This window comes from Ursus americanus, chromosome 2 (genome assembly GCF_024610735.1).
Source record: "Ursus americanus isolate L20-20 chromosome 2, mUrsAme1.1.p, whole genome shotgun sequence".
Classification (NCBI taxonomy): Eukaryota; Metazoa; Chordata; class Mammalia; order Carnivora; family Ursidae; genus Ursus; species Ursus americanus.
This window is the reverse complement of record NC_142128.1, coordinates 75,501,095-75,524,225: the sequence shown is the minus strand read 5'-3', so window position 1 is coordinate 75,524,225 and position 23,131 is coordinate 75,501,095. Positions and strand designations below refer to the sequence as shown.

General features: G+C 56.4%; 2 protein-coding genes across 30 annotated transcripts in view; one reads left to right on the top strand and one right to left on the bottom strand.

Moving 5' to 3' along the window:
• The window catches only part of LAMB3 (laminin subunit beta 3), a 130,738-nt gene extending 110,314 nt beyond the window's left edge, over window positions 1-20,424 (top strand). For 26 of the 27 annotated variants that reach the window (XM_087857766.1, XM_087857764.1, XM_087857774.1 and 23 more), the window contains 18 exons: window positions 438-629; window positions 2,014-2,077; window positions 2,501-2,694; window positions 4,724-4,844; window positions 5,574-5,762; window positions 6,933-7,088; window positions 7,421-7,617; window positions 7,944-8,055; window positions 8,881-9,259; window positions 10,474-10,634; window positions 10,760-10,980; window positions 11,261-11,458; window positions 11,803-11,947; window positions 15,136-15,343; window positions 15,778-15,919; window positions 16,323-16,499; window positions 17,241-17,394; window positions 19,906-20,424. In XM_087857766.1, the coding sequence (XP_087713892.1) occupies window positions 438-629; window positions 2,014-2,077; window positions 2,501-2,694; window positions 4,724-4,844; window positions 5,574-5,762; window positions 6,933-7,088; window positions 7,421-7,617; window positions 7,944-8,055; window positions 8,881-9,259; window positions 10,474-10,634; window positions 10,760-10,980; window positions 11,261-11,458; window positions 11,803-11,947; window positions 15,136-15,343; window positions 15,778-15,919; window positions 16,323-16,499; window positions 17,241-17,394; window positions 19,906-20,042 (3,147 nt within the window). In that variant the 3' untranslated portion in view covers window positions 20,043-20,424. Of the gene's footprint in view, window positions 1-437; window positions 630-651; window positions 1,500-2,013; window positions 2,078-2,500; window positions 2,695-4,723; window positions 4,845-5,573; window positions 5,763-6,932; window positions 7,089-7,420; window positions 7,618-7,943; window positions 8,056-8,880; window positions 9,260-10,473; window positions 10,635-10,759; window positions 10,981-11,260; window positions 11,459-11,802; window positions 11,948-15,135; window positions 15,344-15,777; window positions 15,920-16,322; window positions 16,500-17,240; window positions 17,395-19,905 lie in introns of those variants that run through there. The other variant, XM_045787814.2, reaches the window with a different exon arrangement.
• A 1,177-nt stretch (window positions 20,425-21,601) lies between these two features.
• CAMK1G (calcium/calmodulin dependent protein kinase IG) overlaps window positions 21,602-23,131 on the bottom strand; it is a 29,557-nt gene continuing 28,027 nt past the window's right edge. For all 3 annotated transcript variants that reach the window (XM_045787804.2, XM_045787805.2, XM_045787802.2), the window contains exons 12-13: window positions 22,596-22,718; window positions 21,602-22,470 (exon numbers count right to left, since the gene is read on the bottom strand). In XM_045787804.2, the coding sequence (XP_045643760.2) occupies window positions 22,628-22,718 (91 nt within the window). In that variant the 3' untranslated portion in view covers window positions 21,602-22,470; window positions 22,596-22,627. The remainder of the gene's footprint in view (window positions 22,471-22,595; window positions 22,719-23,131) is intronic.

Sequence of the window (23,131 nt, the reverse complement as noted above, 5' to 3'; positions counted from 1 at the left end):
TAGCTAATGCAGGTCGTGGAGGGGGCTCGAGCAGGAGTGACGAGGTCAGGTAGTCATCTAGGAAGGCCTCTCCAGTGAAGTGGGGAGAGAGGTTGGGAGGGCCCGGACATTGGCTGTGGGATAATTTTCTGGCCTGACCGCCTGGGTGGTGGGCTGAGCTAGGGATCCCATTCTTCTAGAGTATAGATCACCTTTCTCTTGGTTTCCACAGTTCCCCTGGGGAAGATCTGACAGGGCCAGTGTTTGTCAGGAGGACCCGGATGCCCCGAAGCCCACTTGCTCCCTCTCGTGCCCCTTCTCCCTCCCTCACTGTAATTCTTTCGGGGGAACCACCTGTGCACCCTTAGGAGCCTGTTTCGATGATTGTATCTCTCTGGTGTCCCCTTCCCATCAGTCAGTCCATCCGCAAGACCCCCGTGCTGTCTGTGTCCCCGCAGGGGCCCATGCCCGCTGGGATGCTGATTGAGCGCTCCTCGGACTTCGGCAACACCTGGCAGGTGTACCAATACCTGGCTGCCGACTGCACCTCCGCCTTCCCCCGGGTCCACCAGGGCCAGCCTCAGAGCTGGCAGGATGTTCGGTGCCAGTCCCTGCCCCAGAGGCCCAATGGGCACCTGGATGGGGGGAAGGTAGGTAGAGGGGAACTCCGAAAAGTAGGCTCAGGGTTGTGTGTTGGGGGGCGGTCCCTGGCGTCACGTTGTTCACATAGTCCTCCAGCCTCTGGAGAAGAGATGGCCCCTGGGTGTGCCTCGCTGTCTTTCCTGCTCCCTAGCTGCTTTCAGAATATTTGCTGTTTGTCCCCTTTGCTACTCAGGAGGAATATTTCAAAAACACGTTGAGGGCACTGCATAACCCAGCCCCGCCCTCTTCTTTAGCCACCGCCCCCGGCTCCTTGGCACGTGCCCATGGTGGAAAGGGTAAAATCCACTTTGCTTCTGTGCGAGGACTTTGAGATGGTTATTTTAGATTCAAGTGAGCAAATGACACAAATTGAATTCCATCTCTGATTTCACCTTGATAGGGTTGAACACAAGAATGAGCTTTCTCAGTTTAATCCCTCCACCTGGCCCTTGGGGAAATTCAGGTACAAGGCACAGCTGTAGGTCACCGGCACTTACACCCTGAGCGAGAAACCGAGAAACCGAGAAACCGAGAAACCGAGAACCTGCCTCTAGAAACAGCTCAGAACTCTCTCCCTGACTCCTCCCACCTGGGCTGGGATTCTTGCATTTCTTTTGTAACTGCCTTTCCCCTCCCCGCCACTTGAGGGAGGCTGCGGGTTCTGTCCTGCCTTCTCTGGCTCAGGCTCCCTCCCTGTGGCTCCCCTAGGCACCCAGTGCTCAGCGAGCTGCCCTCCCTGTGGGCGGTGCCTCTTTCCTTCGCAGTTACAGTCCAGCCCACATCCATGTTAATTAGCCACACTCCCTAGACGCCAGATCAGAACACAGGACTTTTTCCTGACCGGTGGAGGGCTGTCATGAAAGCTCTGGGACATTCAGGTGAAGTTCCATAGAATGAGTTGTTTTTATGAAAAAGGAAAAGCATCGTGGAAATGGGGGTTGTCTAGAGGGTGGTGGTGACCACCTCCATGAATCCTTGGGTCCTGGACCTTCTCATTCATCCAAGGTGTTTGGAAAATTAGTTTTCCCTAAACCCTCATGTGCACATTCTGCATCTTACCATTATTTTTGACCCAAGGAAATCAGGAAATTCTTGGGGTATCTGTATTTCCAAGTAGAGAGAAGTTGCCGGTACACACACACACACACACACACACACACAAGAAGTTGCCGGTACACACACACACACACACACATTTAGGGCCCAGTGATCATTTCATTCCGTCAGGTGGTTGGCAGCCCTCACATCCGTGGTCTGCTCAAGGCTCCCGGTGAGAAGGACCTTTGAGCAGTGTGACAGGGATGGGGCTTAGGTGGGAAGGGAGACTTCCTCTGAGCGTGGGGTACCCCATTTACCTCTTCCCGAGGCCTTCCCTTCCCTCTTTCTCTGTAGGTTCAACTTAACATTATGGATTTAGCATCTGGGATTCCGGCCACTCAAAGTCAAAAAATTCAAGGTCAGTGTGGTTACTCCTCTTGCTTGTGGTGGAACTATGGGTGGGAAGCGAAACTTGGAACTTGGGACTTGAAATGGTTGGTTGGTTGGGTCACAGAAATTCCCTGGTCTTTCATATTTCTGTCCACGTGGTTGGGTTTAATACTCACCCTGCTTGTTCCATTGGGCTGGGTGGTAGACTCAGGAGGCCTGAGGTGGAGGGCAGGGGTCTTCTCTGCCTTGGGAGGGTTGAGGGCTGAGGAGGATGGCTCCTGATATAACCAACCTTAGGAAGGCAGGGAAGATGGGGTAGTGAGATCAGAATTCCTTTCCTTATTCATCCAGCCTGAGGAGACTCGATTTTGCGTCTAACTTCCTTTTTTTTTTTTTTTTTTTACTTTCCCTTCCCCAACCCCCTCCCTCCTCGTTGCTTGCCCCCTCTCAGAGCTGGCGGCAATCACAAACTTGAGAGTTAACTTCACCAGGCTGGCCCCTGTGCCCCAGAGAGGCTACTACCCCCCCAGTGCCTACTACGCCGTGTCCCAGCTGCGTCTGCAAGGCAGCTGCTTCTGCCACGGCCACGCCGACCGCTGCACCCCACAGCCCGGAGCCTCGGCCGGCCCCTCCGCCACCGTGCAGGTGACAGCCCCGGGTGGGAAGGGCTGAGGGAAGAGCAAGACCAAAGCAGACGAAGGCCATTCCTGGGGCTCCTATAAAACGAGGACTTGGGTCTTTTAAGATTTTAGCAATGGTGGAAAAGAGTCTAAGTGATGATTCTTTCAGAGATCAGAATTTTGTAGCACTTCCTTAATTAAGCCTGCCTTCTGGCTTGTGAGGGTTTGATTTTCAGTCACCTGTAAGTGCATCTGTGGGTCTTGAAGGAGCTTAAGGCAATGCAGCTCAACCCTGGCTACATGTTATAATTTCCTGGGGATCTTAAAAAAAAAAAGTGCTCAGACCTCCTTCCTCAGATATTCCAGTTTTATTATTGGTTTTTAAAGCTTCCAGGGGATTCTCAGCACTGCCAGGGTGGAGAGGCACTGGTTTGGGGACTCTAGAGTCCTATCTGGTGGCGAGGTCAGGGGCAGGGTGAGAGAACAGAGCGCTGAGTCAGATGCATCGGGGATGGGAGGGGGAACTTCAGCTTCACCAGCAGCCCTGGGGGTTTTGCTGGGAAACCACATGTGAGAACCATCAGTAAAGGAGAGAGAACTTTGGGCTCCGAGGCAGAAGAAGCTGTCATTTCGCTTTTCTGGGGCTTCTTTTCTTCTGTTCACATAGGGAGCTCATTTACCCTGGCGGTAGACGGGCACAGGGCAGTCGTGTAAAACGGCCTGCAAGGGAAACACAGGTGAAGTGAGCCCTGGGCAGCTTCGTCCTTCCCATGGCTGGGCCAGCCCCTGCCAGGGCTGCAGAGGAGGGCAGAGGGAGACCGGCTCCAGGAATGTGTCATGTATTAGGGCCTAGAGACGAACACAGGCCGAATCAGACTGCTGACGGATGAGGAATACAATGTGCTGGGAGATGGAGAGGAGGGATAGGGCACGCCCAGCCCCAGGGGCTCCCGCATCTGGCCGCACCCCCCAATCACCACTTTAAAAAGTACCAATGTCTGGCCCTTGTCCCTGAGGTTTGGATGGAACTGGGCCTGGCAATGGTATTTTTTTTTTTAAAAAGCTTCCCACGTGACTCTGGCATTGCATCCAGGATTGAGATCCAGGGAGACCCGATGAAGAAGGTGTCATTCTAGCTGGCAGGATCTTACTGGTGAGGGGAGAGAGGAGGGAATTCCAGGCAGAAAGAAAAACATCAGCGAAGGCCAAGAGGTGGGGAAAAACAGGGCTGTGCAGGACACAGCTGGAGGTTCAGCTTGGCTGTGCTGTTCCGAGTGGGAAACGAAGATGGGGCCAGTGCCATCCGAGTCTTTAATGCCAGGCGAAGGGTGTCAGGCTTAATTCAGAAGACAGTGAGCACACAGTAGCTATTCTGTTTTTATATCTTAATGAGTCTAGTAACGATTGATCATAGTGGTCCCATTAGCCAAACAGCCGCAGTCAAAGATTGTTGGAATATAAACTCCAGAGGGCCCACAAAGTTCTAGAATTGTAGTTTGCCAATAAGGGTGTCTGGGCACCTTCCAGGTGCTGCTTTGAACTGGGGATCGTGGGGATGTCCAAGGGCAAGGAGTGAGTTTTTATTTATTTATTTATTTATTTATTTATTTATTTATTTATTTATTTATTTAAGATGTATTTATTTGAGAGCGAGAGAGTACACGGGGCAGGGAGGGGCAGGGGGAGAGGGAGAGAGAGTCCCAAGCAGGCTCCACTTGGAGCGCAGAGCCCAATGTGGGGCTTGATCAGGACCTGAGCCCAAACCAAGAGTCAGATGCTCAGCCGACTGCGCCATCCAGGTCCCCAGGAATGAGCTTTAAAAAGCCTAGTTAGAGTAGAAGGGCCCGCGCGCGCACACGCACACACAAACCCACAACAGCACACAAGCAGGCACCTGGGAGTGTCTCTGGAGCTGAGTGAAAGCTGGAAGATGTGGGGTCTGAGCTGGACCCTGAGCGGTGGGGGGTGGGGGGGGAGGGGAGGGGAAAGGGCAGGTCCATCGCGGGGACGTTCCTTTGATGATTATTCCTGATAACAGGTGGCCCCTTTTCCAGGTCCACGATGTCTGCGTCTGCCAGCACAACACTGCTGGCCCCAATTGTGAACGCTGTGCACCCTTCTACAGCAATCGGCCCTGGAGACCCGCAGATGACCAGGACCCCCACGAATGCCAGCGTAGGGTCCTGGACTCACCGTCTCCCCTGTAGTGGCTGGGTGGGGTGCTGGCCTCTCTGGGCCTCAATGATCTCACCTGGACACAGGGAGAATCTATTCTTTATTATTTAAATCTAATCTTGATCGCACCCCGGTAATATAAGCTTTCCTTACTCTGTGGGGATGGAGGGATTTTGTGTTGCAACCACCCTCTGCCTCCCCAAACCTTCTTCTCACCCAGGCCCAAAGGTCCAATGCCACATGGCCTTCATGGTATCCCCAGATCCACTTTCTTCTGTCCCCTCCACTTACGTTGTCCTGTCTAGGCCATACCTGGTTTCCTACTTCAGAGGGCCCCCTGGAGTCAGGGCCTTTGTCTGCCCAAGTGGGAGAAACAAGGGTCTCCAGCCCAGAGAGAGGCAGTGACCCAGCAGGAGATCCGTGGTGGCAATGGGGGAGCGTTGGGATGGACCATCAAAGGGCTCCCTTTTTGGCCCCACACAGATGTTATTCTTGGGTTAGTCCCCATACTGGGGGGTAGTAGGCCTGAATTCTTACTCTAGTCTGCTTTCTTACTGGCCATATAACCTTAAATGACTTAGACAAGCCTCCCTGGGCCTCAGTTTCCCCATTTCCTAGACCTGAACTTCTTGGAGAGTTGTAAGAGATGTCAGTGCATTGGTGTGGAACGTGCTTTGTGGACGGAAGTGGGGCTGGTCTACGGTCAGCCCTGGGAATCTCCTTTTTCAGGGTGTGACTGCAACGGGCACTCAGAGAGCTGTCACTTCGACCCAGCTGTGTTTGCTGCGAGCCAGGGGACAAACGGAGGCGTGTGTGACAACTGCCGGGACCACACTGAGGGCAAGAACTGTGAGCGGTGTCAGCTGCACTATTTCCGCAACCGGCGTCCCGGCGCTCCCATTCAGGAGACCTGTATCCGTGAGTAGGGACCCTGGGGGCCAGTTTGTCATCTGCCCACACTCACCACAGCGTATGTGTCCCTGAGGACACTCGACCCTCAGGAAGCACGAAGCCTTGGTTGTTTGTCAGGACTTGTGGGCAGTTGTTTTAATATAGCTGTGGATTTCTAAGCAAATCGCTTAACCTCTCTGGACCATCAATCAATCAGTCAATCGATAATTATGTGGCTCTTATTTTGGACATAGGAGAGACAAAAGTAAATATAAGAGACAGTTCCTGCTGTCAGGAAACACAGACACTTGTTTGGCAATGTAAACCACACGAGAAAAAGGCACCCTAAGCCCTTCGTCCGTGTTTGTGTTATTGCCTTTATCATGTGGTCATGTGGTTTGCTCTGTGTTTTTCGATCTCTGCCGGTATTGAGAACTCCTCCATGGCAGGGATTATGTCCTATATCCTCAGGCCCTAGCACCATGACAGGCACATAGCTGATGCCGAAGAAATGTTTCCTGAAGGAACATCTGCATGGAACAGCCAGGAGGGACTGAGCGTGTCCACAAGGCCAGTGCGTTCGCACAGGAGAGAGCAGATGGACGGGAGCAATCTGAATCAGGCGGGGTTAATCATGAAGGACTTTTTAGATGGAGAAAGACTCTGCATTTTGAAAGGCCTGCAAGAGGTCTGGGTGTGGGGGTGGGAGAAAGCTGGTTCACTTACTGGTGCTATTATTTGTATAGGGAAAGAGAAAGACAAGTTGACCTCTGTTTCCTACAGTTACTGGCTGTGTGACCTTGAGTGTGTTCCCACCTTTCCGGGTTGTCATGAGGATTACATAAGGCAACAGGCAAGCGTGCCCAGCTCAGTGCTTGGCGCATAGCAGTTGTTTGGGAAATAATGACCACAAAAACCTCTGTAGTACTTAACATGTGCCAAACACTGTTCTGTCTGCTTTTCATTGACTCATTTATTCCTCAGAGGAAATCTATGAGAGTTGTATCATTACACCCATTTTACAGGTGAGGAAACTGAGGCACAGAGGGGTTAAGTCACCTGACCAAGGTTGTAAGGTTATAAGCTAGTAAGTGGTGGAGTAAAGATCTGAACCGGGCAGTCTGGCTTCTACAATCTGCTCTTTGCTTTCTGCCTTTCCTTGTTATGTTTACTGTGGTGGTTGCTTTTGTCTCTCAGCCTGCGAGTGTGATCCCGATGGGGCAGTGCCGGGGGTTCCCTGTGACCCGGTGACTGGGCAGTGCGTGTGCAAGGAGCACGTGCAGGGGGAGCGCTGTGACCTGTGCAAGCCAGGATTTACGGGACTCACCTATGCCAACCCACAGGGCTGCCACCGTGAGTAGGGGGACCCAGCCTGGGACAGCATGGGGAAGATGGCGTGGGCTCCCAGGCTCCTGACTTACCTCGGGGCTGTGTGCTGGGTGCTGTGCCCTGGGACTCCAGCAGGTGGCAGCACAAGCCTGGGTTAGAAGGTGGCACTGAGTGGGGGGGGGGGCAAGCTGTCAGGTGCTGGGCAGGAAAGCGCCCTGGCCTTGTGAGTCAGCCAGGTTATCTGGAAAGAATGACCCTGCCTGGTTCTTTTCCCAGGCTGGACCCTCTCCCTGATGTGTGTCCTCTAGGGGTGTGCTTTCGTTATCTTGCGAGCTCAGTAACCCTCCCTCCTGCAGGCTGTGACTGCAGCCTCCTGGGGTCTCGTCGGGACATGCCATGCGATGAGGAGAGTGGGCAGTGCCTGTGTCTGCCCCACGTGGTGGGCCCCAAATGTGACCAGTGCGCTCCCTACTACTGGAAGCTGGCTAGCGGTCGGGGCTGTGAGCCGTGTGCCTGTGACCCTCACAACTCCCTCGGCCCCCAGTGCAACCAGGTATAGGAGGCGGTGGCCCCCTGGGTCCCTCCGTAGGAAAGGGGGCCTGCGCACCAGCCTCTGTCTCCCCTCCACGCTGCCCAAAGTCAGACTGTACCCATTCTCCCTCCCTGTGTGGCTCGGAGCCTTCTACGGGGCCATTCGGGGCTTCGACTTCTGAGCTCGGCTCTGAATGGGAGCCCTTGTTTCGGGGAGCACACCTGCTCTGCAGGCCGTCAGCGCGTCCTGGACCCTGTGTGCTGACCGGGGATCTGGGACGCAGGCCCCGATGCCAGGGCACGGCCGGGCCTGCGAGGCAGGTGCCCTCACGGTACTCTCCCCCGCAGTTCACAGGGCAGTGCCCCTGTCGAGAAGGGTTTAGTGGCCTGACGTGCAGCGCCGCAGCCATACGCCAGTGTCCCGACCGGACGTACGGAGATGCAGGCACGACATGCCGTGGTGGGTGCTTCACTGAGCGGGGGGATGCAGGGGCACGGGGGGCGAGCGCTCGGGTGGGCAGTTGGTAGAGGGCGCGCGGGAGGGTCTGTGGTGCGGGAGGACGTCCCGTATTGGGACGTGTGGGGTGGGCCCTGGCAGCCCCGTGAGCACGCATGTTCCCCTCAACTGCGCCAGCCGTCGGCTTAGCTTCTCAGCCCCAGGGCTGCCGGATGTCAGGCCGTCCCCCTGTGCCTGTGCCCGGGACCGGAGGGTTGCTTCGCTGCCCGTTTCCCTGAGACAGCATGTCCCAGAAGCCATCTCCAGGGCAGGGAGGGGGAGGAGCTTCTTCCTTGATGGAGAAAGTGCATCCTGAGGGGAAAGGTGTGATTCCCCAGAGTCCGTTTGACAGGTAGCCACAGAGCGTGGGCCCCGGAGCGTGCAGACCCAGGTCTGGTCTCAGTGTGGCCTCTGTCTTACTGAGTGGCTGGGGCCAGTCACTGCCCCCAGGGCCTCTGTTTCCTGAGGGCACACTGCACTTAGTATCTCTGTGCCTGTTGCCTGTCTACACGCGTGGGAAAATGAGGGTGGCTAACTCTGTCACAGAGTGACTGTGTGTGCAGGCAGGTGTCTAACTTAGGGCAGCGCCTGTCGCCTGGCGCACAGTAGGTGCTAAGTAAGGGCTTGCTTTCGTTGCGGCCATTGCTGTGATTCTACTCTGGCCTTGACCACCTACTGTTCCAAGCCCTGTAGATGGGCCCTGAGGTCAGACCTTGCTTCAGGCCCTCCCCACCACATGCCTTTAGCTTCCTGACCCCCAACCCTGACCATCGTCTTTACCTGCCTTAGCCTGTGACTGTGACTTCCGGGGAACCGAGGGCCCAGGCTGTGACAAGGCCTCGGGCCGCTGCCTCTGCCGCCCTGGCTTGACCGGACCCCGCTGTGACCAGTGCCAACGAGGTTACTGTGACCGCTACCCAGTGTGCGTGGCCTGCCACCCTTGCTTCCAGATCTATGATGCCGATCTCCGGGGGCAGTCCCTGCGCCTCGGCAGCCTCCGAAATGCCACCACCAGCCTACGGCCGGGTCTGGGCCTGGACGATCCCGGCCTCGCCTCCCGGATTGCCAATGCAAAGAGCAAGATGGAGCAGATCCAAGCAATCCTCTCCCGTCCCTCGGTCACCGAGCAGGAGGTATCCCAGGTGGCCAATGCCATTTTCTCCATCAGGTAAACTTGCCTTTCCCTGCCGGGCACCGGGAAGAATTACGTCACGCGGGTTCACAGAAGTGGCACACGCTGGTCCTTCCCTCCACTCACACAGCCCTTTACAGCTTACAGAGCATTTTCACACGCGCTCTCTCTTTGAACTATCATAGCAGTCCGGTGAGGTTGGTGTGGTGGGTGTCATTACTTCCGTTTTGCAGGTGGGGAAACAGGCACAGATAGATAGGTGATGTGACAGAGTCACGCGGCCACTGAGGGGCAGGGCGGGGACTCGGAGCACAGGCAGGAGCCCCAGTGTTCTTTCAAGTGCCCAGCACTGCCTGTGGGAGAGAGTCACCTCTGCATTAGTCACCCTGGTACAGGGCATCCACGAGGCAGGGGCTCTAAAAATAACTTGTATTTGCCTTTGGAATGGGAGCGGCCCCACCCACACCTCCTTCTTACCAGCAGAAGCGCTTTCTTAGGAAGGTTTGGTTCTGGAAGTTTCTATAATTAGTTTGCATTCCCCAAGCGCTAGCTGACTTTTCGGTGCCCAGAGTCATTCAGGTATGTGACTGACCTAAGTCTCAGAATTGAGTAGCGAGTCTATGGGTATTTGGGAGGCTGAAAACGCAGGCACGGAAGGGTGTTCCGTGGAAGGACGTTCCATGCCAGAGCAAAGCCTGTAGGTGAAGAATGCAAAGCCCGCAGGAGGGACTTGGTGGCTGGTAGACCAGCAAAGGGGGTGGGGAGAGAGGAATCTCTGAAAGCTGAATGGTTGCAGGCCGGGGCTGGTGGATCCTGACCCGCTTTGGGTGGAGACGACCAGTGGGAGGCAGCCATGGGTGCTCGTGGGGAGGTGTGGGCTGCAGAGGAGAGACCTGGGAGCCTGGTGAGCAGGCGGTGCAGGTGGTAAAGCTGGCGTTGGCCTGCAGCGAGCCAGGGGGGGAGGGGGCAGGGTGATGCTCCTCGTGGAAGCCAGCTCTGGGGAGGGACAGCAGGCCCAGGACTGTAGAGTCGCACCAGCGATCTGCCTGCTGAGGGACGGAGGGAGCATGTGGCGGCTCTCTGAGCCTTCGTCCCCCAGAATCCTCCTTGGCCTGTGGGGTCTGCATTCTGCGGCCTTTGCTGAAGACCTCTCTTTTTCCTGACTCAGAGAGGTTTCTCCGAGGGGCTAGCAGGTTCTGGGGAGGCGGCCCCTCTCCCATATTTTAGTGAAAGCTCTTCTCCCATCTCAGGCAGACCCTCCAGGGCCTGCAGCCTGATCTGCCCTTAGAGGTGGAGCCCTCGTCCCTCTCGGAAAACCTGAACAATCTGGACAGAATCTTCAATCGCCTCCTCGTTCTGTATCAGAGCAAGAAGGAACAGTTTGAAAGGATAAGCGGTGCGAATCCTTTAGGTGAGGAGGGCTGCTCAGACAGCGGCACGCAAGGCCGCGCCACACCGGGGCTCCGCACCTGCTGGCCCTCCATCTCCAGGCCTCCAGGGCCAGGGTGGCTCAGTTCCCTTCTTGTCTTCCCCCAGGGGCCTTCCGGGTGCTGACCGCAGCCTACCAGCGGTCCTCCCAGGCTGCTCAGCAGGTGGCCGACGGCTCTCGCCTGCTCTTGCAGCTCAGGAACAGCCGGAGAGAGGCAGAGAGGCTGGAGGGTCAGCTGGGAGGAGGGGCCGGAGTCAGCAGTCCCCAGCTGGCGGCCCTGAGGCTGGAGATGGCTTCCTTGCCTGATCTGACACCCACCATCAACAAGGTGACTCATGGCATGGAACCCCACTTCCTGGATCCCCCTGCCCCAGTTTGTCACACGCCAGCTGCTGCTGGGTTTCCTCCTAGGGCCGTGTGAACCTGCCCTGCTCCCACACCCATCCTGATCTTTGGCCCCTCACGGTGTGCTCAGTGGTTGCCAAGGAAACAAGTTTCTGGTGCCTGGTTGCCATGGAGATGTCTGGCTGTTTGTTCCCTGGGTGTGGGATGGGAGTGGTTGTCAAAGAGCCTTGGGTACCCTCTTTGACGCCTCCTTCTGTCCACAGCTCTGCGGGGGCTCCAGGCAGACAGCCTGTACCCCAGGAGCGTGCCCTGGAGAGTTGTGTCCCCGAGACAATGGCACGGCATGTGGCCCTCACTGCAGAGGTGCCCTCCCCAGGGCGGGTGGGGCCTTCCGGATGGCGGGGCAGGTGGCCCAGCAGCTGCAGGGTTTCGATGCCCAGCTCCAGCAGACCCGGCAGATGGTAGGTCCAGCCGGGGGGGGGGGGTAGGGGGATGGGCCCACGTAGGGAAAGGCTAAGGGGGTAGAGTCCGCAGGGCAAGTCCGTGTTTATTTTACAAGTCAGGAGACAAAAGCCCAGAGAGGTTAAGTAACTTGTCTGAGGCCCCACAGCAAGTGAGAGGGCGAGTGTGGGGCTAGTGTTTTGGGCTTTACCTGACTCCATATCATTTCTTCCAGAGCCAAAACAGGTTAGCTACCAATGTTTCCCAGGTAGATCTTGGGTAGTGGTGTCCACAGAATCCCTGAGGGCTGCTGAGAGGCCCTCTTGGGGCCTGGACCACTGCTGACTGTAGCGTGTGCTGGCAGATCAAGGCCGCCGAGAAGGCCGCCTCGAAGGTGCAGTCAGATGCCCAGCGCCTGGAGACCCAGGTGAGCGCCAGCCGCTCCCAGATGGAGGAAGACGTCAGGCGCATGCGGCTCTTCATCCAGCAGGTGCGGGACTTCCTGTCAGGTGAGCCTGGCCCTTACTCCTCTTTGACCTGATATTTGGACTCCTGCCTGGCACTAGCCCCTCCGTTCCCTCCATCAGCTAGCTGCCTCCTCCCCTCATCTCCAGGCCACTGGGGCCAGGTGTCCACCGCTTACCTGGATGGCTGCCGCAGCCCTTCAGGTGTTCTCAATCCTCCCCTCCTTCCCCGCTATGGTTCACTTTCACCAGAGCAACCTCCATCCGCTTTGAAACATGCGTAAGTGGGTTCACATTCCTCTCGTGTTCCAGATCCCTCCCTGGCTCTCCCTCACTCTCAGAGTTATTGTGGCCTCTGCTCCCCTCCGGGAGCCCAGTTCTTACCTGCCTCAGAGACTTGGAAGTGCTCTTTCTCTGCCTGGAATGCTCGTTCCAAGGCTGCCGATTTTATCCCTCATGGTCTCCGTTGAAATATCATCTCCCCAGAGGGGTCTTTGCTGACCACCCCATCTGGCCTCCCCCTCCCCTTCACCCCCCAGCATCTGACCTTCATTGCCTGACCTTCATCACACTGTTCCAAGCCTGTGGTGGTTGAATTCATTTGTCTACAGGTGTATTGTTAGTCTGTCCCCTAGACTCTAAAGTCCAGGAGGAAAGGGATGGCTGTCTGTCTTGTTTGCTGTGTCCTTGGCACCCAGCGTAAGGCCAGACACAGAAAAGCATCCAGTCTGGGATGAAGGGATAAATGAACCAGATCCCCTCTCTTGCCACCCTGGGAGTAGAAAGATCCCTGGACAGGACTCAGGAACCCGTGACTTCGGGCAGGTTGCTTTTCTCTTTGCCTCATGTTTCGCTTCTGCAAACTGGGCTGGTAGTATTTCATGTTCCTTCCGGGGACCTAGTAATTGATGTAAAGTTTGTTTTGAAAAATTGAAGTCGCCTCAGGAATATGAGCTGATATTATTAGATTTCTGGTCCCTGCCAGGGAATTTGCTTGGCCGGGAGCCCAGTTCCTAGGAGCCGAGGGCTTGGTGTGACAACAGGGCTCTTCCTGCTACTATCGAGGTGCCTTTGCTCCCAACAGGCCCCACCCCCTCCTGAGTGTGGAGGGCAGGTTGGAGACGGGCAGGGAGGATCTCTGGCAGCCATGGCTTGCCTGAGGCCAGGCTGGGGTCAGCCTCCTGGCAAGCCCCAGAATGGGGGAGAGTGGATGCAGGGAGATGGTGCTCCAGAAACCAGGATGAAGGGCAGGCCAAGGTTTGGGGCTTGGACTCGCAGATAAGGAAATCCTCCCCCAAGCAGAGCCTGGTGAGGCTGGATGGCATCAGCCTTGACCAGGAGGTGGGAGGAAGGTTAGGAAGTCTCTGGGGTACAGCCTGGGCTCACATGAACAGGCAGGAAGTCGCTGGGCTGGGGCATCCCTTTTGTCCTCTAAATTATGCGTGTGTCTCAGGTCAGGTCCTCTGATGGGACCAGGGGCAGGGAGAAGGAGCAGGGTCTGAGAGAGGCCTGACCCCTGCGAAGGGCCCAGGACAGTTCTGATAGTCTCCATGGCAGTGGGTTTTGGTCTCCAGAGTACTGTGCGGGGGGCACGGGTACCAACTAGCTGCTGCTGTGTGCGGGGTGAGTGTGGGGGCGTGCGTGGGAGGCCTGTGGGGGAAGGCGGACACGTGGTCTCCCAGGTCTTCAGACGGAATTCACAAAAATCATAGCTCAGGCTCATTGAGTCCTCACTAAGTGCCCGGCACTGTTCCGAGTGCTTCACAGGGATTACACGGGTTAGTCCTGATTGCCCACCGCTTTGCAGAGGAGAGCTCCAGGCACAGGGAGGTTCAGTAGCCTGCCTAAGGGCATCCAGCTTGGAGGGAATACGGGTAGGATTCTTCTCATTCTGTCGTCCACACTCTAGATGGACACACACACATGGTTTTGCTAATGTTTTTCCTCTCTCTGGATTGCTCCCCTGCCCCACCTCTCCAGACCTGGCTAAGTTTACTCCCCCTCTAAGCATCCTCTAGATGGCCCACTCTCCAGGAACCCCCCACCGCCCTCCATCCCATCGGGCTGTCTGAGCACCCTGTGCTCACCCTCGGCACTCAGGCTGGCCCTCCTTGGTTATGTGCCTGTCTGTCCCACTAGGTTTCGAGCTCCGTGAGGACAGGGACTGAGTCTGCTTTGATTTTCAGTCTCAGTTCCCCATGTGCTGGCCCCAAGTCCCAGGACAAAGCATCTGGGTGGTCAGGTGCCCCCTCCCCTACCACATCAGTCCCTGGGCTCTGTAAAAGTGAAAGGGAGAGATAGGGAGGAGATGCCACTTCTGTACTTCCAACCTAGCTCTCTGACCCGGAGTTGGTTTGTAAAATTCTTGCTGACTGGTTGTTTCATTTCGTCCTTTGAGGTTAAGGATCATTATTTCCATTTCATGGATCTGGAAAGTAAGCTTAGAGGAGCCATTCGGCTTGTCCCAGTTTGCTTGAAGAGTAGAGGGGAGACCTGGGTCTGGAGGTCTTTGAATCTTTCATCTGCTCTGCAAACACCAAGTGCCTCCGAGGACCAGGCACTGTGGCAGGAGCCGGGGATATGACACCCAGTCCCATCACAGGGCTTCTAGCGGGGTAACAGACAGAAAACAGACAGATACATGAGTCAAGGGTTCGGCATGTGGGAGGCAATAAATGCTAGGGAGAACGAGAAAGCAGAGAAGGAGAGTAAGAGGTGTTGGCACAGGGGGAAGGTTGCGATTCTAGATCGTGTGGCTGGGGTTGGTCTCTCTGAAAAGGTGACATTGGAGCAAAGACCTGATGATCTTTCTCTGCCTTTGTGGAAACGAGCACGCTGGCCCTGGGGAGGGGTGTGGGGAAGGGGTCTTCCTGCCAAGGAAGCAGTTCCAGCTCCTGGCCGCTCTCCCCAGTGTAGGGCTGATTATGTTTGCGCTGCCGGCATTGTTCAGTCCCAGCTGTCTGGCACTGCCTCCTTCTCTTCAGCCCGCAGTTTCCTGTGGCACCAGACACTTAGCTGCCACAGCTGTGCCCACAGTCATCCTCCCCGCTACGTTCCCAGAAGTTCTGAGAACGGGCACCTGAGCGTCCCCACGAGGGTGCGGCGGCCCCTTGGGCAGCCGGGGGCAGGGATGCCACGCCGGTGCTGCCCATGGAGCTGCTCAGCTCGGAGAGACCTCTGATCTTTGGGGAGGTGGCGAGGCTCCCCCGGTCTGATGGACGGCTGTCTTCCAGGCTCTGACACCGATGCGGCCACCATCCAGGAGGTCAGCGAGGCCGTGCTGGCCCTGTGGCTGCCCACAGACTCGGCCACGGTCCTGCGGAAGATGAACGAGATCCAGGCCATTGCTGCCAGGCTACCCAACGTGGACCTGGTGCTGTCTCAGACCAAGAAAGACATTGCTCGGGCTCAGAGGCTCCAGATGGAGGCCGAGCAGGCCAGGTATGGCCCAGGGCCCCGAGCCTGTGTGTCTCCCTGCGTGGGACTGGGCTGCTGTTTTGCTCCCCGACTCCTTTGGTTGCTGGAAGAGAGTAAAGAATCTGTACATGTCAGAGGGGTGCAGAGGGCTGGGGGACAGGAGGGCTGCTTACCATGGTGGGGGGGGGTGTGTGAAGTGAGAAACAGCGTCCAGGGTGAACTTTCCTCGGCGTGACCCTGTCTTCTGTATTGGTGACACCGAAGGGTGTCTCAGACATAACGCTCACACTCCTCACGTCTGCTCGGTGGGGTCCTGGGGTAGAAAAGCTACTGCGTTAATGCTCCCTTTTTAGTCTTGGCTGGAAGGGTACTCTCTTGAACCAGTTGGTGAGTGGAGCCGTGCATCTCTTCATTCACTGGTCACTCATTCTCTCTTGTCTCCCCTCCCCCCGCCGCAGGAGCCGGGCTCACGCCGTGGAGGGCCAGGTGGAGGACGTGGTGGGCAACCTTCGGCAGGGCGCGGTGGCGCTGCAAGAAGCCCAGGACACCATGCAAGGCACCAGCCGATCCCTCCGGCTTATCCAGGAGAGGGTTGCTGAGGTGAGATGGTGTGGCTTCCTTCTGCCGCATTTGGGAATGAACAGATAGATTCAGGTACAAGATACAGAAGATGCCAGAAAATGACCTGGAAGGGAACCTAAAGACGGAGGGCTATGAGCTCTGGGCCTGGCTTTGAGCCCTTGGTTTTCTGGTTGCGTGGCTGGGTGCACAAAGCCAGGGGTGGGTTCTGGGCTGCTTTGGAGGGGGGTGGAGGGGTGGGGATCAGGTGAGCTGGAGAGGGAGGGGGCCTGGATGCCAGGGGATGGATAGATAGGGGATCAACAGGGGGACAATAGTGTATCCTGCTTGGAGAGAGTTTTCGCTACCTGATGAGCTGGGCAGGAGAAGGATGAGGCCCCTGGTTAGGAGACCCACCACAATCCAGGTCTCTTTCCCCACCAAGGTTCAGCAGGTCCTGGGGCCGGCGGAAGGACTGGTGGCCGGAATGACCTTGCAGCTGGGTGACTTCCGGGCGCGGATGGAGGAGCTCAGCCGCAGGGCGAGGCAGCAGCAGGAGCAGGCAGCGTCGGCCCGGCAGCTCACAGAGAGCGCTGAGCAGCGAGCGCTGAGCGCCCAGGAGGTGAGAGCGGGTGGAGGTCATCCTCGGCAGCACCAGCCAGGGTGCTGAGCAGGAGAGGACTCAAAAGCAAGTGGAACATGTTACTGTAGAGTCATCAGAAAGGGCTTCAGGACTCACCCTGACCTGGGCTGGCATCTGGACTTCACTTCAGGCCACCTCTGGGGAGCTGGTTCAGGGATATTGCAGATGATCGAATCCAGTCTGTCTCTGCTTACAGATGGAGGGGAACTTTGTCCAGGCCCAAAGCTCACCTGTAAAGCAGGGGTCCCTTGACATCCAATCCAGAGCTTGTCTCCCCGTCCTGGCTACCCAGCCCAGAGAGGCAGTTTTGACTTAGCCTCACCTGGGCCCCATCATTGTCAGACTTATGTCAGAGAGGCGATCCGAGAGCCATCGTCTGGGTCTCCAGTGTCCCAGGAACGTCGGCATTCATGGTTGGTCCCAGTACAGTGGCCAGGCTGCCAAGTATACTGCTAAGTGACAACTAAGTGCCTGGTACTGTGTGGGGAGTTAGGTGGGAAAGGACAGGAGCCACTGGTGGAGGGAGGGACATAACGGAAGAAGCGTAAGATAGATTGGGGCCTAGGGGTTTTCATAGGCCACAGCTCCCGACTGGGGAGTGTCAGGAAGCTCTCATCCCTGTGTGTGGATTTGGATGATATCGGGGGCTTTAGCCAAAGGTCTTTAGGACTTTGGATGATGCTGATACTGGTGGCACTGAGACCGTTTCACCTTTTTCAGGGATTCGAGAGAATAAAGCAAAAATATGCTGAGTTGAAGGACCAGTTGGGTAGGAGCCCCATGCTGGGGGTTCAGGGCAGCCGGATCCTGAGCGTCAAGACGGAGGCAGAGGAGCTGTTTGGGGAGACCATGGAGATGATGGACAGGATGAAAGGTGAGGGGACGGTCCTGGGGCTTGGAATCATGGGCATCCCAGGAGGCTGGTCCCAACCCAGGGCTTCTGAGGCCCGCCATTGTCAGAGCTGGCAGTGTGAAGGGGGCGAGACCAGCAGGGCTTTCCGAAGCACCCAGAAAGTATGAGGCACAGTGATGGGGCTGTGGGGAATGCAGAGATGCTCGTAAGACTTGTCCTGCCCTTAAGAGCTTGCAATCCAGATGGGGCCATTTTTCTGGTCACCTGCAAGATGCATGAAACTATTTAACAGCACAAGAGGGTCTGTGATAGGAGCCCACATAATGAGCTAAACATTATGCGGATAAACATTCCTTTCAGAGAGAAATGCTCCGTGAAGGCAATGTTCAGAAAAGATAAGATTTGACATAGTCCTGGGGGAGGCTGTGGGGAAAATCAGGGACATGAAGACAGGGTGGGTGGGAAGCAACAGGACATGTTCTGGGGATGGGAGCAGGAGCACCCACCAGGAGAGGAGGGGTGATGAGGATCAGAACGGGTGGGAGAGAAGCAGCATGGGGTCAGTGTGGCCGGGTCCAGGTGGCTGGCCTCCATGCCAGCATGAGAAGGATAGGCTCAGCCCTGGAGACAGTAGAGAACCGTCCAAAGGTTTTGAATATGGCACAGACAAAAAAATAGTTTTCAAAAGGGTTCTGAGGTTCTTCAGATGGGAGAATAGGGATTTCCAGGAACTGGGCTCAATGTCTAAGATGTGATGATGGGGCCCTGCGCTGGTGTGCCCAGTGAATGCCACAAACAGAATTTCTCCGAATTTCAGAGAAAACAGACAAGAATCTGGCGAGGCAGGTAGACAGCATGGGGAAGGTTGGGCTGGTGAGTTGACAATGGGTAGATCGAAAGCTGTGGCCAGCCGTCCCTGAAGGGTGAGTTGCTGAGCTGGACGGAGTTGCTGAGGGGCTGGGTTATCGTGCGCCCTGCCCTTGTCCGTCAGTGTTTTACACGAAGGTAAAGACTTTGTTTATCAGATCTGTGGGCAGCAGGTCGCTAATACTCTGGGTAACAGAACCACTTATTCTCAGGCCATCGCAGAAGGCTAAAAGGATGGGCTGAAACTAGCAGGGCAAAATTAAAAAGAAGTATTATCTTCTGGTCTTATTTGGGCCCAAACTCACAAGTACAGCTCAGGTGAGGCCTGGCTTCTCAATGGCTAATGGACCTGAGAACACTTTGTAACTGCTAAAATGATAAAACATTTCCTAACTGGTGAGGGATAAGCAGCTGTGAATTGTTAGTCACTTGAAAAAAACCCAGGGGTTTCGAGTGATTGTAAGCTGCACGGAAGTCAGCAGTGTCTTGCTACCGCCGAACGACTGAAGTACAGAGCGTGCAACGTAAGGGGAGTAATGGCTCAGGGATATTAAAAATCTTTAGTAACTGATGTGTCATACATCTACGAACCAGAAAAGGCTCGGGTTGTAGCAATGGAACAGGCATTTACCTGTCTGCAGGAGCTTACCTTTCATTGCAGGATTTTGGGGAAGATATGCATGGGGGGCGGGGAGGGATCCTGGGGTGGGGGAGACCAGGAAACACAACAGCAGCTGCTAAAATTTCAGTATTTGATCGACCCACAGGCCCATACGGGTGCCCAGTGGCTGAGTGTCAGCCCAGTAACACCGCTGTTCCACTCTGCTGGTGGGCTCTCACCTGCGGATGGCGTTCAGCAGTGTCTACCACGTGCTCAGAAGGGAGACGGACAGGCCTGCACGGATCCCAGGGAGGGCGACCAGGGTTGGGAGGTAGAGAAGGCTCAGTAATTTTATCAGGTGACGAATGGGTGAAGGAACTAGGGAGATTTAATCGAGAAGGTGTGGCCTCGGACATTTGAAAGACTTCCATGTGGGAGACGGAGCAAATATATTCGCACACCCCTAGGAGGCGGGCCTGAGACAACTGGGTGGAAGCAGCAGTGGTCAGATTCTGGCTTCACGAGAAGACTTTTAACAGCTAGAGCTGCCTAAAGTCGGAGCCATGTGAGGCAGCGTACTCCCTCCTCATTTCTAGAAGAGCTGGGGGCCAGCTCTCGTGAGCGTGGGTGACAGGAGGGATAGGCTGGACTAGGTCGCTTTGGAGTCGTCCACATCCTCCAGTGGACTGGAGCGGGGAGACTAGATTTATCCGGAGGTAACTGGAGGAGGGAGAGTGAGGAGGAATTCTGGTCCCGCAGCCGGCTCTTTGGCCATGGTGCCCGCTGGAGGATCCCCGGTGGGTTGGCAGCTGAGTCCAGTAGCCGGTGGTTTCCCTCATCAGTCTGGGACACCTGAGAGTGGAGCCAGAGGGGCTTCCTGGGTCTGGTTTCTCCAAGAGTGGGGTAGGGGTGAAGAGCCAGGAGGCCGGAGGGGGTTGCCTCCCTGTCCAGGCTCCCCCGCAGCTGATTTCTCCCCCAAGCGCTGCCTCCAGGTTGTGGGAGGAGAAGGAAGGGTGGGGAGTCTTTGGGTCTCTCACCAGCTCCTCCTCCTCCCCTTGCCTCAGACATGGAGTCAGAGCTGCTTCGGGGGAGCCAGGCCATCAAGCTCCGCTCGGCAGACCTGACGGGGCTGGAGAAGCACGTGGAGCGGATCCGCGACCACATCAACGAGCGAGTGCTCTACTACGCCACCTGTAAGTGACGTGCCAGCTGCGGCCCCCTGCCCCGCTCCTCGGCCCTCTTTCCTGTCGGAGGACGGACTGGCTTGGAGTACTTTCCAGCTCCAGGAGACTTTCCTGCAGCCTAAAAGCACAGCCCGGACCACCCCTGGTGCACAGCTGTTAAGATTATTCTGGGCTGCAGCTGAGCCCGAGCTGATGGGAAACCACGTTGGAGAGACAGAGAGGGTGGAGGCGGGCCGTGCGTGTCCTTAGGACGGGGAGCTCTCGAGTGGAGGTACACTCGGCTGGCCAATGTCCTGGCCCTTCATCTTCCATGGAGGCTGAACCTGGGTGAACACACAGACTTACCAAAAAATGATGTACCGATGAAAAGCCCAATAAAAATCTTTGGAAAGAAGTCTAGAGGTTGAAAGAGAGAAAATGGTCTGTCTTCTCTTTAAGTACACCTTTGTCACTTGTTCCTGTCTCCTACCTGGGATTCCTGGGGGCTCCTGCCCAAGCCCAAGCCTGGTGGTGCCTGAAGCATAGGCTGCCCCACCCCCACTTGGCTCAGTACAGCTTGCTCGTCACCCAAACTCAGGGGGACTGGCCCCTTTGCCCCGGGACCCAACGGATCCCATCCTTGAGAGACCAGATGATTTTCGTCTCTGGGCAGTGATCCAGTCGCTCATTCACAGGTGAGGAAACAGAAATCCAGAGAAGGGAGGTATCGTGTCCAAATTCCCACAGGTCCAGGGGCGGAATCTGTGTCTCTTGGGATCTCAAAGAGAAGTTGCAAATGGGTGTGCATTTGTGCGTGTGGCAGATGTGGAAATGGCGTGAACATTTGTGTGCTAACCATGGCCCATGCGATGTGCTAGGCATTTTTAAAATTAAAAACAAATTTTTTCAAAGATTGTATTTATTTGACTGAGAGAGAGAGAGAGACAGAGAAACAGTATAAGCAGGAAGGAGGGGCAGAGGCAGAAGGAGAAGCAGGCTCCCCCCTGAGCAGGGAGCCCGATGCAGGCCTCGATCCCAGGACCCTGGCATCATGACCTGAGCTGAAGGCAGACGCTTCACTGACTGAGCCACCCAGGCGCCCCGTGCTAGGCATTTTACCTACATTTTCTTGGCCATTATTAATCACGGTAATGATCTGTTGAGCACGGTGCTGGAGACCTCGTCTGCGTTATCTCACGGTGCAGGTGCTGCTGCTGTTCCCATTTGACAAGCGAGGAAGCCAAGGCACAGAAGGCCGTGTTACTGCCCCAAGGTCAGATGGGGCAGGGCAGAGGGCAGGGCAGAAAGGGCTTTGAATTCATCATCATCTAAAATAGCGGTTAGGAGGACGGATGCTGGAGCCTGACTGCTTGGGCTCCCACAGAGCCTGCCCCGGGAGCTGTTGTGAGGAGTAAATGAGTCAACAGATGGAACTCGTGCCACTTAGTACCTGGCGCAGGCTGTGCTCTCCGTCTGCGTCAGCCACTACCCTGCCAGGTTCCTGCTGACCCCCAGGCCCCAGCACACTCTCCGCTCCACACAGGCTCAGAAGTCCCAGAGCCACGTCTGACTCTAAGAACCACCAAATGAAGCCTCCTAGAGAAAAATATGTCCATTTTATTGAGCACAACACCAAACGTGAAGCTGGAGGGGGCAGGGGTACAAGAAAACGAGGGAGGGACAAGAATAATGCCTCTGATTTTCCGGGAGAGAAAGAAGAGCAGAAGCAGGATGAGAATTACCAGCTGAAATGAAAACGGTCAACTTCCAATTTTTACTTCATCGGGTGTGGGTGAGGCATCTGGCCAGGGTAAGAATTCCCTACAGTCCCTAATCGCGGATTGCCGTCTTCTTCATCTGGGAGGCTGTGGTACTGCTTTCGGCCTGGGGCAGGAGGGCGGTGTTTCAGAAGTGTACTGGGCCGGTTGGAGCTAGTCGTGGAGTCAAGGATTGGGACTTGAGAGCCACAGGCCGACCACGGAGCCGCGTGTCATTCATGCAGACGGGCAGGCGACTACATTAATGAGCCCGTTCTGGCCGCGGGGATGAAGGCCTCAAGGCAGGAGCGTGTGCTGAGCGGGAGTCTGGGTCAATGCTCCATATGGCTTTGCTCGGAGAAGGGGACACAGCCTGGCCAGCCCAGGAAGCTTCACCACAAACGACACAGCCCCGGGCGACAGCTACCTAGGTCACTGCACAGAGCCACGGCACGTGGGGTGTGGGGGCACACGGCAGGCAGGTCAGGGAGACCTGGAAGCGGGTGGGCGCCGCTCCTCCTGCCCGCAGCTTCAACGAGGCCTCCGCGCCTTGGGGGCTCGCTCCTGGGCCTTCTGGGAGGGTCTGCCCCAGGCGGCGGCAGCCTGCTGCTTCTCCCCGGCAGCCACTCCTGCCAGGCCCTGCTCCGCCTTCCTCCCGCTGCAGGGTGGACGCCAGGTTGGGAAGGCAGAGAAGAGTTGCACGTCTCTCCTGCACAGGAAAGGGGTTCAGGGTCGGCGGGGGGGGGGGGCCTCAGACCCGTTCATTCAGACTCTGGGATGGGGCTGGCTCTCGCCGAGCCCCCTGCCCTGGCCCTCCTGCCTCTGTCGCCTCACCTGAAAATCGACACAGGCATGGGCTCCAGGGATCACATGATGAGACACACTCCAGTCTGGCCCGCCCGGCAGTGGGAACCGCCACCCGCTTTCACTGGCACCATGACCTCTGATTTGTAGTTCCTGGAAAGCACGCGAGGCAGGGGGTTGTGAGGTGTTTGAGGAAGGGGGAAGAGCTGGGGGAGCTCTCCCTGCCTGTGGCCTCCACTCGGCCCTCCCTCCATCGGGTTCCGAAAGTCCAAGCCCTTTGCTGAAAGCACGAAGATGACAACGAAGCCCCGCTTTTGCCCCCAAAACACAATGGTTCTGGAAACTCAAGAAATCTAGTGCCCACCAACTGACACGGACTCAGTTTCCGCAGGCATTTGGAATTCCTGTTGCCTCACTACACTTGTACGTAGCGCTGTGAGGTGGGCTGGGCAGGCCAGTGTGATCTTACAGACGAGCAAACCAGAAACAGAGACGTCGACTCCTCTGTCCAGGGCCACACAGCAGTGGCAGGGACAGGACTGGAGGCCTTCCCTTTGCCCCCTGAC